Source organism: Pinus tabuliformis, chromosome 2_1 (genome assembly GCF_031772625.1).
Source record: "Pinus tabuliformis cultivar Carrire ecotype Pingquan chromosome 2_1, CPIR1, whole genome shotgun sequence".
Lineage (NCBI taxonomy): Eukaryota > Viridiplantae > Streptophyta > Pinopsida > Pinales > Pinaceae > Pinus > Pinus tabuliformis.
In genome coordinates this window covers 247,990,997-248,007,838 of record NC_142299.1, presented here as the reverse complement: position 1 = coordinate 248,007,838, position 16,842 = coordinate 247,990,997, and the positions used below count along the sequence as shown (strand labels likewise).

General features: G+C 40.6%; 1 protein-coding gene across 2 annotated transcripts; it reads left to right on the top strand.

Moving 5' to 3' along the window:
• Positions 1 to 3,026: 3,026 nt before the first annotated feature.
• On the top strand, positions 3,027 to 5,855 carry LOC149199622 (P-loop containing nucleoside triphosphate hydrolases superfamily protein). 2 transcript variants are annotated; one of them, XM_089402509.1, is made up of 4 exons: positions 3,027 to 3,207; positions 3,364 to 5,113; positions 5,531 to 5,610; positions 5,769 to 5,855. In XM_089402509.1, the coding sequence occupies exons 1-2, from the start codon at positions 3,123 to 3,125 to the stop codon at positions 4,932 to 4,934; spliced, it is 1,656 nt and encodes a 551-aa protein (XP_089258635.1). In that variant the 5' UTR covers positions 3,027 to 3,122; the 3' UTR covers positions 4,935 to 5,113; positions 5,531 to 5,610; positions 5,769 to 5,855. The 2 variants fall into 2 exon arrangements, with proteins under 2 accessions (XP_089258635.1, XP_089258636.1); XM_089402510.1 differs by having other exon boundaries at positions 5,506 to 5,610.
• The last annotated feature ends 10,987 nt before the right edge of the window (positions 5,856 to 16,842 follow it).

Genomic DNA, 16,842 nt, shown 5'->3' with positions numbered 1-16,842 from the left:
GCGATTCATTCCAGTCTTCGTCGAAAAGAAAAAGGTATGGTTATTAAACTTGACTTAGCAAATGCTTTTGATCGTGTAAAACATAGTTTTTTGTTTGCTGTATTGCACAAGCTTGGCTTCGGTCAAAATTTTATCAAGTGGATCAAAGCTTGTATTTCGGAACCCTGGATTGCACCCTTAGTAAATGGCAGAGCAGTGGATTTCTTCAAAGCTTCTAGAGGGCTGAGGCAGGGGTGCCCCCTCTCACCCCTTCTCTTTGTGCTGCAAGCCTCTGTCCTCAGCTTCTACCTAAACAAGAAACAACAAGATCAAGAATTAAATGGACTGTGCATAGCAAGAGGGACTAAGAGCATTAACCACGCCCTCTTCGCAGATGATACCATGCTACTAGGAAATGCAACTCAAATGTCTGCAAATAAATTCAAAGAAGTATTGGAGGACTATTGTCAAGCATCGGGCAGTGATCTAAACAGGGGTAAGTGCCATGTTTACTGCTGGAATATATCAGCTGCTGCTGCAAATACCATAGCCAGATGTCTAGGCTTTGCAGCCTCATCAACCTGGACCTCCTTCAAGTACCTTGGACTGCCCATCTTTCATAAGAGGGCTATGAGCAAAGATTGGCACCCCCAGATAGAAAAATTCAAGGGAAAAATGCAGGCCTGGGGATCATCCTGGCTCAACATTGTCGGAAAGTCAGTCCTCATCAAATCAGTACTAAGCAGTCTGCCGCTTTTTCAATTTTCTGTTCTTTTGGCGCCAGTAGGAATCATTAAGAGGATGGAGGAGCTAATTAGAAATTTTCTCTGGAAAGGAGGCAAACAAAATGAAAAGAGAATCCCTCTGGTTAATTGGGAAATAGTCTCCAGGCCATTGCAAGAGGGAGGACTAAATTTCAAGAACTTAAGTATGCAGAATCTAGCAATGGGAGCCAAGCTGATATGGAGGATCATTGCTCCAAAGCCAGGATGGGTTCAACGGGCATTGTGGAGGAAATACTTCAGAGGGCAGAGACTGAGGTGCCTGGAGCATCCAAAAGAGCACAACAGGACCCCCCTCAGCGCTTTAATCATGAAAGTGGGGCCACTGATAAGAGAAAACGCATACTGGATACCAGGAAACGACAAGCAAATCAGGTTATGGCATGATAGCATCTTGAGCAGACCTCCGCTGGTGAACTCAAACCTTAGGATCGAGCTGAAAGATTGGATGGACGCAGCTAATTTAATTACGCTCTGGGACATCTCAATCTGGAGTGAGGACTGTTGGTCTGGCTGGAAGCAGATCAGCGTCCCTCCTGAGCTGCAGTCAGAATTCGATGCATTGCTAGAAATGCTGCATGGTGTGGCTCCTTTGCATGCAAAAAAGAAAGACGCAAGAGGCTGGGGACCAAAACAAATTGGTTACACGGTGTCTCAAGGATACTCCAAATTCATGGAGAGGCCTCACGTGCCTCCTAATCTGGCGCCCTGGACAGGTATTTGGAACTCCCCTACCATTCCAAAAATCGATCATTTTTGCTGGTTACTATGTCATCAAAAAATTCTAACAGATGACAGACTCCAGAAGAGGGGATTCCTAGGACCATCACGATGCACATTATGTAAAGAAAGCCTGGAAACTGCACTTCACCTTTCGCTGGCGTGCAACTATACAGGACTGATCTGGCTCGAGCTTCTGGGATCATCGAAAATGCCCATCCTCCCCCACTCTGTCCAGGATTTGTTTGCTGGGTGGCTGGCCAGGTACCCAGGCCCAATCCCAAAAAATAAGACTGTCAAAGCAGCATGGAATGCACTGCCAAAATTTATCAGTTGGCAGGTCTGGCTGGAGAGGAACAAAAGGATTTTTAGAGGCAAGGAACAACATTATAAAATTGTAGCAAATACAGTGAAAGGTCAAATAAGCGAATGGCTAAGAGACAAATGTGACGACACAAATTTAAATCAGCAGGACATAGAGTTTGGAGCAGCCCTCAACCTCATTTTTCAAAAATCGAAAGCTACAACTATAAGTCTCAAAGACTGGCAAATAAGGAAAACTGAAGAAGAATTTAAATCTTGGCTGTCCAAGCAAACAATCCCCACCCTCTTCTTTGACGGGGCAGCCAAGGGAAACCCAGGAATGGCTGGAGCAGGAGGATGCATTATAAATCCAGCAGGAGCACCTATACATAGATTTGCATGGGGACTGGGCCACTCTTCAAGCATCCAAGCTGAAGCCATGGCTCTGTTCCAAGGGATTAAAATGCTCAAAGAACTGGGACACAAAGAAGCAACTGTTTTTGGAGATTCCCAGGTCATCATCAATGCAATGGTGAACAACACGAAACTAGCAGATCTTCGACTTGCAAGGGCAATTACAAGAATTAAAGACATGACAAAGCTCCTAAAATTAGAATTCTTTCATATCCTGAGAAGCAACAACAAAGAAGCAGACATAGAGGCAAACAAGGCAGTCCAGCTAGGTGCTGGAACTATCCTCAGAGATAATGAAATCTCCTGGGATCCAATTCCCTAATTTTCTATGTTTTACTATTTTTTGGTAAACCAGTTTGTATGCATTCATAAGCTTGGGAAATCAGCAGCAAGAAGGCAAGTGAAAAATTGTAAAAAGAGGCGATTTATAAGCCAGTGTGACATGACTCGATGGTTGGAGAAAGGCCAAGAAACTAGTTTCACCTTTTGTAACCGGAATTATGGCATTTTGCCAAACACTTAATGAAATCCCATAACCGTTTCTGTAAAAAATATAATAATTTAAAAGGGTAATAATTAATCAGATTTTTGTAATCTATAAGGAATTATCTTTCCATCAAAATCATACATATATATATATATACTTTTAATTGGAAATGACGAATTTTGAAATATGTCGATCAAATTTCTCAAATATGATTTTTACCCGGTCTTTTTTTTCCTTTAATGGGATTAAAACAAATTTAGCAATAATAAAGTAAATTTCCCTTGTCTGGATAAGCTACCTCAAATAATAAATAATAAAGTAAAAATCCTTGTTGGGATAAACTCCATCCTCGCCTGTGCTATATCGTCGAAAGTACATTATTGAAATTGGAGGAGTACTTTTTTTCTACATTTTAAGCTTCGCGGCTTTCAGTTCAGATGATCGCGGAGATGGGGATTAACGAAGAGAGCGTTATCGCTGAAGTCAATTTCAACAAAGAAGAAGACACCGAGGAAGTTCCAGGTACTGATAGCACAAAATTTTCTGCTCTTGTTCTTGTTCAGATTCCTTTCGTTTATTTGCTGCATTAGGGCTTTGTTCTGAACAAACCCTTAAAACCCTAGGACAAACAAACTGTCAGAGGAGAATTCAAGTTTCGATGTCGTGTGTGCTTTGCAGGAAGCCCAGTCAAGGCTAAGTGCTGGGAACAGAGAGAAGCGGAACCGGGTGAACCTCGCTGTGTAATTTGTGGGAGGTATGGACAATACATTTGTGACGAGACAGACGACGATGTGTGCAGCTTGGAGTGTAAAGAGGCAGTGCTTTGCAAGCATCGGTGTCAATCCAGAGCCACAGCGCCTGTTGTTTCTACCATCAGGATTCCTGTTGAGGACGAATGCACTTATGTTAAAGATGGGCAGCCCAGCCTTCCTGTTTGGGAGCCAGAAGAAGTAATTAGAGGTATGAGCAATGAACAGATAGAATCTCTGAGGCTAGAGATCGAGGTTCATGTGAAAGGAGAAGGCGCGCCACCTCCCATCCTGGATTTCTCTAACTGTAGATTAGACCCAAAACTCAGCGCGAATCTTGAAATTGCTGGATATGACATCCCAACACCCGTGCAAATGCAGACAATCCCAGCTGCATTGAAACGGAGGGATATCTTGGTCTCGGCGGACACTGGTTCTGGTAAAACTGCTTCCTTTCTTATCCCTATTGTATCGCGGTGCTCGATGATTCGTATGCAACAGCTTTCTGAACGATCGAAACCATTGGCCATGGTCTTGGCTCCCACTAGGGAACTCTGTGCACAGGTAGAAGAGCAGGCCAAATCACTTGGCAAAGGGTTGCCTTTCAAGACAGCTCTCATTGTAGGTGGAGACGCAATGCCGCGTCAGGTTTACAGGATTAAACAAGGGATTGAGTTAATTATTGCCACACCAGGAAGGCTCGTCGATCTTCTTTCAAAGCATGATATTGAGTTAGATGATGTCTGTATGTTTGTTCTGGATGAAGTGGATTGTATGCTGCAGCAAGGATTCCGTGACCAAGTCATGCAAATAATTCAGGCCTTATCAAATCCCCAAATTATGATGTTCTCAGCAACGATTCCTCGCGACATAGAAGGTTTCTCATCACGAATACTTAAAAATCCTCTTTTTATATCTGCGGGCAAACCGAGCATTCCTAATGGAGCAGTCAAGCAGACAGTCATCTGGGTGGAATCCAAGAATAAGAAGCAAAAGTTATTTGACATCCTGAAAAGCAGCCAACATTTTAGGCCACCTGCTGTTGTGTTTGTGAATTCTAGACTGGGTTCCGATCTTCTGTCAGATGCTATAAAATGCATGACGAAATTGGAAGTGGCATCAATACACGGGGAGAAACCAATGGCGGAGAGGAGGCAAATTTTAAAATCTTTCTTGACGGGCGAACTTTCTGTAGTGGTGGCCACTGGTGTTCTTGGAAGGGGACTTGATCTTTTAAAAGTTAGTCAGGTTATTGTTTTTGATATGCCAAATTCACTACAGGAGTATGTTCATCAGGTGGGGAGAGCATCTAGGCTGGGAATGCCAGGCTCGGCAATTATCTTTATTAATAACGATGACAAAGCTCTTTTCAAGGATTTTATTCCACTGCTAAAGATGGCTGGAGCTCCAGTTCCTCGAGAGCTGGCTAATTCTCCTTATTCACTTTCTTCATATGCCACAGTGTATAAACAAAAGAATCAAAAGAAGAGGAAACGCTAGCCGTAGAACTAATATTGATTTGGTCTAAATTCCCTATCAACACAAATTGAACTCTATGAAGTGAAGATGTTGCATTCCAAGGCACTGGCCAGTCTGACACAGCAATAGTAATGAACGGAGAATCACATGTGAAACATTTGAAATGTTATGTGGTTCCTGCAGATGTCAATGCTTATGAGGTGAGCAAGTTAGGAGCATATATATATATATATATATAATTTACTCAAATATACCATTCATTTAGTGAATTTGATGATCTTGAGTTAAAATATTATTAGGGAACTAGTAAAACCTTTTGTTTTTTTGGATTTAAAGTGTATATCTTCATTTAAGGTACTTAGCTTCTCAGTTTACTCTTATGTCTGGTTGGTGTTAGGGTTATGCATATGCATATTAAGTTAGTTTTCGATCTTATTTTAGAGCATTTCCTATTTAAGCTGGTGATATATGATTTTGCTGTTTTAATTGAATCAACTAGTTAGAAGAGTTACGGCCAGTGATTCTCTAGGGGTTAGGTTTCTGTAAAACGTTTGGCTACTTTTTATTTATGTTGTATGCGACTCTATTGCAGTGTATTTACTATTTAGTTTGCACAGCTGCTGTGATATGATTGTCACATAATGTGATCTCTTGGAGGTTATGATTGTGGGGAATTTCTCTTACAACCAATGTGAAGGTGAGTTATCTACATTGTATTGACATTCACCTTTTTTACAGGAGTAATAGAAATTATGTTACGTACATAACTGTTTAATATTTGTTATGGGTGTGAGAGAAGTAATGCATTCTTTCTTTTCATAATGCTGAAGATGCACATTTTGCCCTTTTTTGCAGGTTTCGGAAAAGATATCTGGAATGTTTTTTTCCCTAACCTGGCAAAGGAAAGATTTGGAGTTCCATTTTAGTCAAGTTCATAAATAATTTCTCCACTATAGTTGAAGAGTGCCGGCAGTGACTAGGGTTGTCACTGGTCAGAGATCAAACCCAAAAGCAGTTTTTCCCCCTAACAGTGGGGAGATGTTTTCTATCCCGTCTTGCAAGCAATTTCTATTTTCTTCACCAATTCTAAGAGCACAAGCAAGTAGTTAGATTTCTAGATTTTTTTTCATTCACAAGAGCTAATGGCTGTATGGAAGCTTTAGGGTCTTCTAGAAAGATGAAACCTGAAAGTAGTTTAATTCACTAACGGTTTAGAGATGTATTCTATCTTATCTTGTGAGGCGATATTTTTATATGTTCTATTCTTTTTCACCAATGCTAAGAGCATAAGTAAGTTGTGAGATTTCTATATTTTTCTTTTTCTTTTTGTAATTTGCAAGGGCTAATGTCGCTATGGAAGTTTTATGGTATTCTAGAATTTTAGTTGCTCATGGATAGTATATAGATTCTTTGCTAGGTTAAAGGGTCAAATCTTTCTTATTTAACCAGAGCTGGCTCAATGCCAATTTGACAAACCAGATTTAAGAGTAAAGGAAGGTGATTTGATGAAATAATTTGCAGAAGTTGAGAAAGTCATAGATAGCAATCACAGGGGGCTGATGTTCTCACCTGTGATATTGAAGCAAGTTTTTGTTACAGGTACAATGCAACCGAGAACAGTGAAAGCCATTTTTTGATTCCACCAATTTTTTTGGCCACCAATTGAGAACAGTGAAAGCCATTTTTTGATTCCACCAAGTTTACTTAACAACTAATGTTGCATTCTTGTTAACCAAACAAACGCTTTGCAGACATTTTGTCTGTTGCATCGTCAATGGGTGTGCAATCCTTTTATCTAGATTTCAGACGACTCTTGGTATAAGACATCGATATTGCAAGTTCAGAATTATTAGAGACTACTTGTGTGCCTCTTTACAAAGAATTGTAAAGAGAAAATGTTGACAACATAATCCACTAAATTGCAAAGTTTTTTAAGGTTTGTAACAAAATCATTTACAGAGGAAATAACTCCATGTTCCTTTTCAATAGTGTATATCAAATCTCTCCTACTTCGGTAACTGGAATTTTCAGAGTTAAAATTTTAACTAATGTGTTTGCTTTCTAAGCCTTTACCTGGTCTTTTACTCAAATCATTTATGTTACAACCCTGAAATGAAAGTGTTAATGCTTTAAGGTAAATTTTCAAAATCATTACACCTCTCTACTAGGGTCTTGGGCTCATCAGTGAGGCTGCCAAGAATATTAAGTCCACTAACATGCCATTCTTATTGTGGTCAATGCCAATCCCTAGCTATATTGGAAGAATAGGTATGCCATGTACTTGGCATAAGAGAATGTGTCTGGCAGAGCAACACCTAACCTCAAGGTATTGTTTCCAAAATTTCATAGTACTTGTTATACCTTACTATTTTCATGCAATGAAATCAGTGGAGCCTAGAAGTCTCCTTTCTGCCATTTTTCATTTCAAGTAACGACTCTAACTTATTCCATCTAAGCCTCTAGAGTCAAATTACTTTGTTATTTCAGGTGATGTGTTTGGTCACCTGGCGACCTAATAAGGAAATGAGTCTTATGAATCCACAATGGTCATTTATATACTTCAACATCGGAGACCTCCTTGGTTGATCTATGTAAGAAATGTTGAAGAATCTAGGGCATGCATAATTAAGTTGATTCTTTGTTACATGATAACAATTTGTGAAGTATCTAAACGATTTATCTTAGCTTGGTGTTCCATTCATTATTAGTGTATGTGTTTGCTTCATCAAATTGCTACTAGAACAAAAGAGACAAGAACACAAATGTTTGGCTTTCTGCCCGGGCAAAAACCTCTCACAAATTCTTCTTATAGAGATTCCATTGATGAATACCAAGACCATGACCTTTGACACAATCTGCCTCTCTAAGACCAAGACATCAATCCTCTTCCTTGCCATTGTTGAGATCATCATCATCATTGTTGTTTGCACTGATATCATCATAGTTGCACTACTGTTGCACCTTATATGATATCATCCTCGTTGCTTCTTCATCGAGACCATAGTTGCTATATTCGCGTTGAGGTCACCATTGTTGTAGCATAGAGACCTTCACAACAATATCACCGAGATCATTTGGTAATGCATCTCTTGCTGCATAGAGATCATCGCTGCACCACAAGATAACAAGATCATGATCTATAATTACTATGATTATAGTTAAGTCAGGGTCAAGATTGTGATCATTGTCGCTGCACCTTGTAGCACGTCAAGACTGCATCATTCTAGATCTGAACGCTGTGATGACTTAATGAGACTGTAAGTCTTCTTCCATAGATATGCCGAGGATCTCTTCATTATCTCCAAAACCTTATTTCATCACTTCAAAGTTATGGCAAGACTGTAATATATATATATAAGGGATTGAGAAAACGTTTGACATAATCTTCATTGAGTTGAGAGAGTAGATCTATTACTGTTGTCCAATGTGTCTAGTTTGCTATAGGAGTACCACCGAGATCTTGATGCCAAGATTGCTCCTTGTTAGTGAGATTAGTCTATCACTGTAATGTCGAGATTTCCATTCATAGATATGTCGAGACTGTCCAGACCTCAAATCACTGCAGCATCCATTATACGAGTTCATTCCTACTCCATGTAGCCGAGATCATCATTGCACCTAAAACCCAAATGAGGTGCAGTCAAACCCTAACTGCGGCTCTGCTTCTTCATGCGGAATTTCAGATGCATTCAAAAAGTTTTCTTCATAATTTTCACTGACCTTAGATGGGTATTTATAGTGATCCCATGAACTGACATGTCCTTTTGCCAAGTCGATATGACATCCATTTATATATCTAATTCATTTTTGGAGCCGACATTTAGATTCCTTTGATGTTTTGCTTGCAGACTTCGGTAGGCTTGCTTTTGAGGTATTTATCTTGGTCTTAGAGGGCTGTTACACAACTTTGAGGACGTGTATACATTTACATAGGCCCATGAAGAGCTTTCATTACATGACATGACTCTTTGACAAATAAATCAAATCCTAAAGACATCAAGAAGAAGCCTAATGATACTTCTTGCTCATGAAACCTATGTAGCAAGGCATACAAAAAAAAATTTATTCTCTTTATTACAACATTTACAAAGATCATGTCATTATGAAGATCGAACCTAGTTACATTTTCTTCAACACTCCTTTTTAACTAGGGAGGTATTCATAATGGTACTTGGTCATTCTCAATCTAAAGAATTTCTCATAATAAGAATCAGATTTGCAATCTATCTGTTATAACATCATTTCAACAACATTGTTTCCATATAGAAAGGACTTGACTAACAACTCTATCTCTCAAATAGATCAGAGCACACAATGTTGGCGAGACCAATGACTGATAGACACTCATCATCATTGTCTCTCTTAGGGTCATACCCACCCGGGTGTTCTCCGAGTATGCTCTACTAGGACTATTCTTATGTTGGGTTCCCAGCCCTCAGGGATATCGGTCCTCTTGCCCACTCTTGTCTTGGATGCCCTACCACATCCTCAAAGAGTGTCAGATGCCAAATGATTACACAATCCTCCATTCTTTCTTCCAAACTAAAGACAAGAATGTCGTGTCTAACTCTCCCTTGTAATCAAGGACGAGTTCCAACTTGCCCTTCACTTAGAAACTTGCTCGAGTTCCTTTATTCATCGGAACCTCCCAGAGCTCCCTCTTACCCAAGGACTCTATCATCAGTGCTTTATAGGGTCTTCTAGTTGACTGATGATCCAAGACTTCGATGTCATCAAATTCTTCACATGTAGGGCTCAGCCATCCATCACTTTCCTTCGTCATGTCATTCCTTCTTTCCCGGAAAGTATCATCCTTGGCTTTGCATTTGGGGCTTCCTTTATAAGCTCATGTCTTTACTTTCCTTTAACAGTGATTGATTTGGATCGAAAGGTACATAGTTGTGACATCCTTCACAACTCTCCTTACCTTGGCGTTAATTTTAGGTATGTTCTATGCTAGAGCAATTTATTTCAATTTTCACAGTTAGCTCAATATCTTTTCCAGATTAGCAATCACATTAGCATTAAAGTAAACTACAGATAGAACATAAATATAAATCGCAGAAGACAAGCCAAGACAAGAGGACACAAGATGTGGCGCTAGCCAGGGACAAACCCTAATGTGGGGAAAACCTTGATAAATTCTTCTTCTATGTTCTTCAATAGATTAGCAGAGAGAGAGAGAGATAGTACATTTACAATAGAAGTCAACATTTTGACTTTTTATATCTACATGAGATTAGTTGAAGACATGTTGCTTCAACTGAATCTCCAAGGTGACTCACTTGCTGCACCATTTTGTACTTATCATCACAGTGGTGGACCTTAATGACCATGCTATGCACTTCATGTTGCTTCTCCTGTTACTGCGCTGCTTCAATCATTGAGCGACTCTTATCACGGATCTGCAACCAATGTTGTACTCATCGCTGATCTACACCCAATGACTGCTACACTGCATTTCATCATGATTCATTAATCATGACTGTACCTATCACTGTATTGCATTATGTGCCATTGTTGCACCATGTTGCCATCCTGACCTATGTGTTGGCTACACCTTGCTTGCTTGTTGTCCTTAGCATGCTTGTTGTTGCATGCTAACTGTCCCTTGCATGCTAGCTGTAACATTGCATGCTTGGTGTATTTGCTGCTAAGTACAATACAACTGTCTCAATGTTAGTTAGCTATCCCTTGCATGCTACACTCCTTCGGAGACAGATGCTTCAGCTGTTCCAGCAGTTTCCGGTAGTTCTGGCTTTTCTGGCAGTTCCGGCTTTTTCGAGAATTTTGGCTTTCTGGCAATTCCGGATTTTCTGGCAGTTCCGGCTTCTGGTAGTTCTGGCTTTTCCGGATTTTCCAGCTTTTCCGACAGCTCTGGCTTTCTCGGATTTTTCAGCGTTCTCAGCTTTCCCAGATTTTCTGGCAGTTCCGGTTTTTCCGGCGATTTCGACTTTCCGGCTTTTCAGGCAGTTCCAACTTTTCTGGTTTTTCCGGCAGTTCCGGCTTTTTCGGCTTTTTCGACTTTTTGAGCAACGTAGAGCTTATTCCCCATGACTGCATTTAGGTCTAGGGCATGTTATCTAGGGTAGCGTATACCCTATGGCACTCCCTCTAGCTCTCATCTTCATCAAACCCAAAACAGGATGAAGTGAGATCACAAGAGTGAGTGTGTGTGTGATAAATGACTTCAAGTCCTCTTCTATTTATACTAAAATGTAGAGGTTGAATAGACATCACTGTTGGGCTTCTGAGCCTACATAAGTTGCTGGCCGACTTGACAATTTGTCCATAATCAAAATAAATTCATATCTTCATAAATACTTATCGGAATCGGATGATCTTTAGATCAATCCTACACCTCTCGATGAGAGGGATCCAAGAAAAATATCAGCTGTCATAAATAAGTTGACCCACATGGAGTTTGGCCCTAGTTGCCAATTTTAACACTCCCTCTCAACTAGGGAGAACTCCATCCGCTAATCCATATGTCCGATTGTACTATCTCTGCCATCAGTGCCCTGCACTGCGCTGCTTTGTTGAACCATGAAGAAGAAGAATTGATCGAGAATGTCTCATACCATTCTCTATTGACCCGAAGTCAGTTTCATCTAAAAGAGTGTGTCACATCACTCTTACTGAACCAAAGTCCGTTTTATTGATCCCAGATCAATATCACAAAAGAGTGTCTCAAACCACTCATACTGATCCCAGATTAGTTTCATTGATCCCAGATCAATATCACAAGAGAGTGTTTCAAACCACTCATACTGATCCCAGATCAGTTTCATTGATCCCAGATCAATGGAGGTCATCCTAGCATAGGGAGTACAGTAGATACAACGATGCGTCCATCGATAGAACTACTATGGTCCCTATCCTCATTTCCATGCTCACTGATCAGATGAGAGGTACTTCCCATGAGTCCCAAACTACATGGGTAGGATGCCTCGACAGGAGAACGAATCATCCTGTCCACAGGAGAAAAAATCATCCTGTCAGTGGAATTGGCCCACAGGAGAACGAATCATCATGTTCCACAGTCGCCACGGAGAACGAATCATCCTGACCCATAGGAGAACAAATCATCTTGTTCCATAGCGCACCACTAGGGGAGGGTGAGTCGCCCTATGGTCGTATGTTGCTCCAGTAAGTACCCCAAGCCCCTCCAGAGCTCCCAGAGCTCAATGCATGCAACATGCAGGACCCTTATAAGAAGGTCTCTCAACGACTCCAAGTCGTTCGGGAAAGTTACAGATTTGACCTTTCCCCGGGGCTTTGACAAAAAATGTCTACAACCTGTACATTAGTCTCAATTTGATGGAGCCTCCTCGCTCATCGACTTACCATATCCCAGATAAGGCAGTATCTGATGTCTATTTGCTGGAGCAATCATCGAATACGAGATTTCTCAATAATCGAATCCTACCTCTGGTTGTCACAGAGAATCACAGTGGTATTCATCATGTGTATAAATAGCTCACTTAAGAGCTTGTGCAACCATGCAGCTTCACACGAAATCATACTCGTAGCTATGTATTCAATCTCAACGATGCTTATAGCAACTGATTTCTGCTTCCTGCTCATCCATGATATCGAAGCAGAATCCAAAGAGAACCAGCACTGAGAAGTGCTCTAGTGATCCTCCACATTGCCTGCCCACTCAGCGTTCGAATAATCATGCAGTTTCATATTTCCGGCAGTGTATCTCAATCCATGAGAGATTGTGCCCCGAAGATATATCAGAAGATTCCTGGAACCAATCCAGTGAGGCTCAACCAAATATGAGCTCACCATGCTAATTGCAAAACATATGTCCAAACGGAAGTTCAACGAGAACATCAACGCGAATGAGTTTATGAAACTCAGAGGCATTTCCCAAATCTGGTCCAACATCACTACCATATAACTTCTGAAAGTTAATATCCTCGAGGTAGTCACAAGCTTGCAGTTTATCATTCCACATTCGGAATCCAACTCCCTCTTACTTCCGCAAATGAGAGGGTTTGCACCTGTCAAAAATAGGTCATCCTCATAAGGTGCCGGTTTGAGAGGTATATCATCCACAACCTTCGGGTAATGGTTTGGATCGGTTTCACTCCTACTGAATCTCAGTTTCATTTGACAGCTATCAATCCTCTCATACTATGCCCAGGGAGTTTTGCTTCAAGCCATAGAGGGCTTTCTTCCACCTGTATACATGAGATTCCCGATCATGAATCTCAAACTACTCAGGTTGTTCCAAACCTGTGGACCTGCTACATGAGGGGAATGGTCCCCTTGTAAGATTTTCCTTTGGTACATCTCAAACATGTACTTTCATACTCTTTTTGAATTTAGGCATCCTTGTCACCATATGACTCACAGACCTTCGGTGCTATGTGTCAATGGACATGGTCCCCAGTGGAATTCCTGCAACTTGATACAACACTGAACTCAAAAATATCTTTGAAAATTATATTTTCAAACACGTACCTTTCCATCGATGAGTGCTACCCTGAAACCTTTGACTTCCATTGCTGAAATGGACACCGGGTTCTTCTTGCTATCAAGTACATAAAAGAGATTTTGTAAATGAATTGAGTTACCCTCATTCAATTGAGGGATAACATTCCCTACACCCTTTCTGGGATAGGTGGCATCGGCTCCAAGTATAATCCCACGATTGTTTCCATCTCTACCAAATTAGAGAGTGCACCCATCTATCCTATGAAGTGCCTTGAAGCACTACAATCAATAAGCTAGATTCCCAAAGAATATGAAGGAGAGGGCCAATACAGGATAACGCTTCTTTATCTTATCAGAAACAACATTTGGTTCTTCATACCTAGGGTTCCTTGCTTTCTTTGAAGAGTCGACCATTTCCTTGATGACTTGCATTACTTGTCATTCCTTTGATCATTGAAGATGTCCCTGGAATGATTGTTATCTTCATCAAGAGATGTGTCTTTGCCATTCAGACACTCCTTCGCATAATGGGTGAACTTATTACAACCAAGGCATCCGCCTTTCCTTCCACCCTTAGATCCGAACTTCCCAATGAAGTGATCTTTAGGTAGGCCATCAGAAACTTTCGCTGCGCCATTCTGATAATATTCTCTGCTTCGACTTCACCCTCGGCGAATTTGAAAAGGGATGAGGAATCCTTTGATCCTTTTGTCCTTTCCCAACCTTCTTAAGTGATTTCTCTTTCACTCTTGCTTGGGCATTGTCTTCACCTCAGCTCTAATACCATGTTAATTTTAGGTATGTTCTATGCTAAATCAATTTATTTCAATTTTCACAGTTAGCTCAATATCTTTTCCAGATTAACAATCACATCAACATTAAAGTAAACTGCAGATAGAACATAAATATAAATCGCAGAAGACAAGCCAAGACAGGATGACACAAGATGTGGCGCTAGCCAGGGACAAACCCTAATGTGGGGAAACCCTTGATAAATTCTTCTTCTATGTTCTTCAATAGTTTAGCAGAGAGAAAGAGAGATAATACATTTACAACAGAAGTCAACATTTTGACTTTCTATATCTACATGAGATCAATTGAAGACATGTTGCTTCAACTGATTCTCCAAGGTGACTCGCTGCACCTCACCGTGCTGCACCATGCTGTACTTATCATCATAATGCTGGACCTTAATGACCATGCTATGCACTTCATGTTGTTGCTCCTGTTACAGTGCTACTTCAATCATTGAGCTGCTCTTATCACAGATTGCACCCAATGTTGTACTCATCGATGATCTGCACCCAATAACTGCTATGCTTCATTTCATCATGCTTCATTAATTATGACTGTACCTATCACTGTACTGCATTATGTGCCATTGCTGCACCATGTTTCCATCCTGACCTAAGTATTGGCTGCACCTTGCTTGCTTGTTGTCCCTAGCTTGCTTGTTGTTGCATGCTAGCTGTAACATTGCATGCTTGGTGTATTTGCTGCTAAGTACCATACAACTGTCCCAATGTTAGTTAGCTATCCCTTGCATGCGACCTTCCCTCGAAGACAGATGCTCTAGCTGTTCCGGCAGTTTTGGCTTTTTCGGCAGTTCCAGCTTTTTCGACATTTCCGGCTTTTTCGGCAGTTCTGGCTTTTTCGGCAGTTCTGGCTTTTCCGGATTTTCAGGGAGTTCCAGCTTTTCCAACAGTTTCGACTTTTCCGAAAATTCCAGCTTTTTGGCAGTTCCAGCTTTTTCGGATTTTCCGACAGTTCCGGCTTTTCCGACAGTTCCGACTTTCTCGGCAGTTCCGACTTTTCCGGCAGTTTTGGCAGTTCCAGATTTTCCGACAGTTCCGGCGTTTCCGACAGTTCCAGCTTTTCTGGATTTTCCGACTGTTCTGGGTTTTCCCAGACTATTCCGCCAGTTCCGGCTTTTCCGCCAGTTCCGACTTTTCCGGCTTTTCTGGCTTTTTGAGCAACGTAGATCTTATTCTCCCATGACTGCATTTAGATCTTGGGCATGTATCTAGGGCATCGTATACCCTAGGGCACTCCCTCTAGCTCTCATCTTCATCAAACCCAAAACAGGATCAAGTGAGATCACAAGAGTGATTGTGTGTGTGTGACAAATGACTTCAAGTCCTCTTCTGAGTCTAGAGGTTGAATAGACATGACTGTTGGGCTTTTGAGTCTACATAAGTTGCTGGCCGACTTGACAATTTATCCATAATCAAAATAAATTCATATCTTCATAAATACATATTGGAATCGGATGATCTTTAGATCAATCCTACACCTCTCGATAAGAGGGATCCAAGAAAAATATCAGCTGCCATAAATAAGATGACCCACATGGAGTTTGGCCCTAGTTTCCAATTTTAACACTTGGCCCTGTACACATACCCAGACTTTTCTAAGAGGTTAGACACCAAAAACAAATCACATATTACTTTTTGGTGATGGCTTTCTTCCAGTGACATCTTCTTGTAGGTATCAATCATCCCGCATACATGCTGAGTCCTGACACATCTCCCAATGATATATGTTGTCAAGGGTCTTCATCCTTTCAGACTTCCATCAGAGTCTTCACATTTTTCCAGGCAATTTCTTGGTCAAGTCTTCTTGATCTTTTGGATGTTGATTGCCTTCATCAAGGTTGCATACTTCACGATCTCTTCCATCCTCGTATCTTTCATTCCCAGGAGCTCTCAAAGCTCTTCAACTTTAGTCAACTACCTCATACTTCATATGAGGACATATTATGTTGATTTCATCTAGTTTGACTTATGTCTTTCTGCATCCTTTTAGAGGAGGAGATCTTTGCCCTTTTTGATCATGCTTGATCCATTTTATCTACAACCACATATCATGACATTACAATATCGAATGAAAATACAAATAAAATCATACATACCTCATTTTTCCTTCAGGTATCTTTCAACAGTTTTCTTGATTGAAAAGACCTTCAATCCCTTAGTCTGCTTCATTTTTCATATTATTGAACCATCATCTCATTGAGTTCCAAAAGTTGGAATTTTTTACGAGACATTTGTTGCCTTCTCGGACTAGGAGATCCTCTGCTGAGATTTCTATTAGAGATCCTTCAGGATCTAGTATATCACTATCTAGAAAATGTTTCCTCTGACCTGGATGACTTCTTCCTTTCCTTTAATGTACAATGAGATTCCCAAGAGCTATGTTCTTCATGATTCCATACGAGCTCTTGTTTCCATGATACCACAATGCATCTTCTTACTATGATCATATCTGCAGGGAATTCTGATAGGATCCTTTTTGAGAGGGACACCATCTTATTCATAATGGAGATCTATTATTCCCTCTTTCTCTGATCTTTCTTCATCTTCCTCCATCCTTCCAACGATATGAGTTCCTCTTCCACAGTACTATTCTGTATTGTCAACCTTCCTTTACTTATCTGCACTTATTTTGTGTCATATCAACTGGCCTTTCTCTATTTATCATA

Excerpts from the sequence above, each read along its gene's own strand:
- LOC149199622 (XM_089402509.1), top strand. The coding sequence starts at position 3,123 with ATGATCGCGGAGATGGGGATTAACGAAGAGAGCGTTATCGCTGAAGTC. Across the intron at positions 3,208-3,363 it reads AGACACCGAGGAAGTTCCAG|GAAGCCCAGTCAAGGCTAAG; the intron begins GTACTGATAGCA and ends TGTGCTTTGCAG.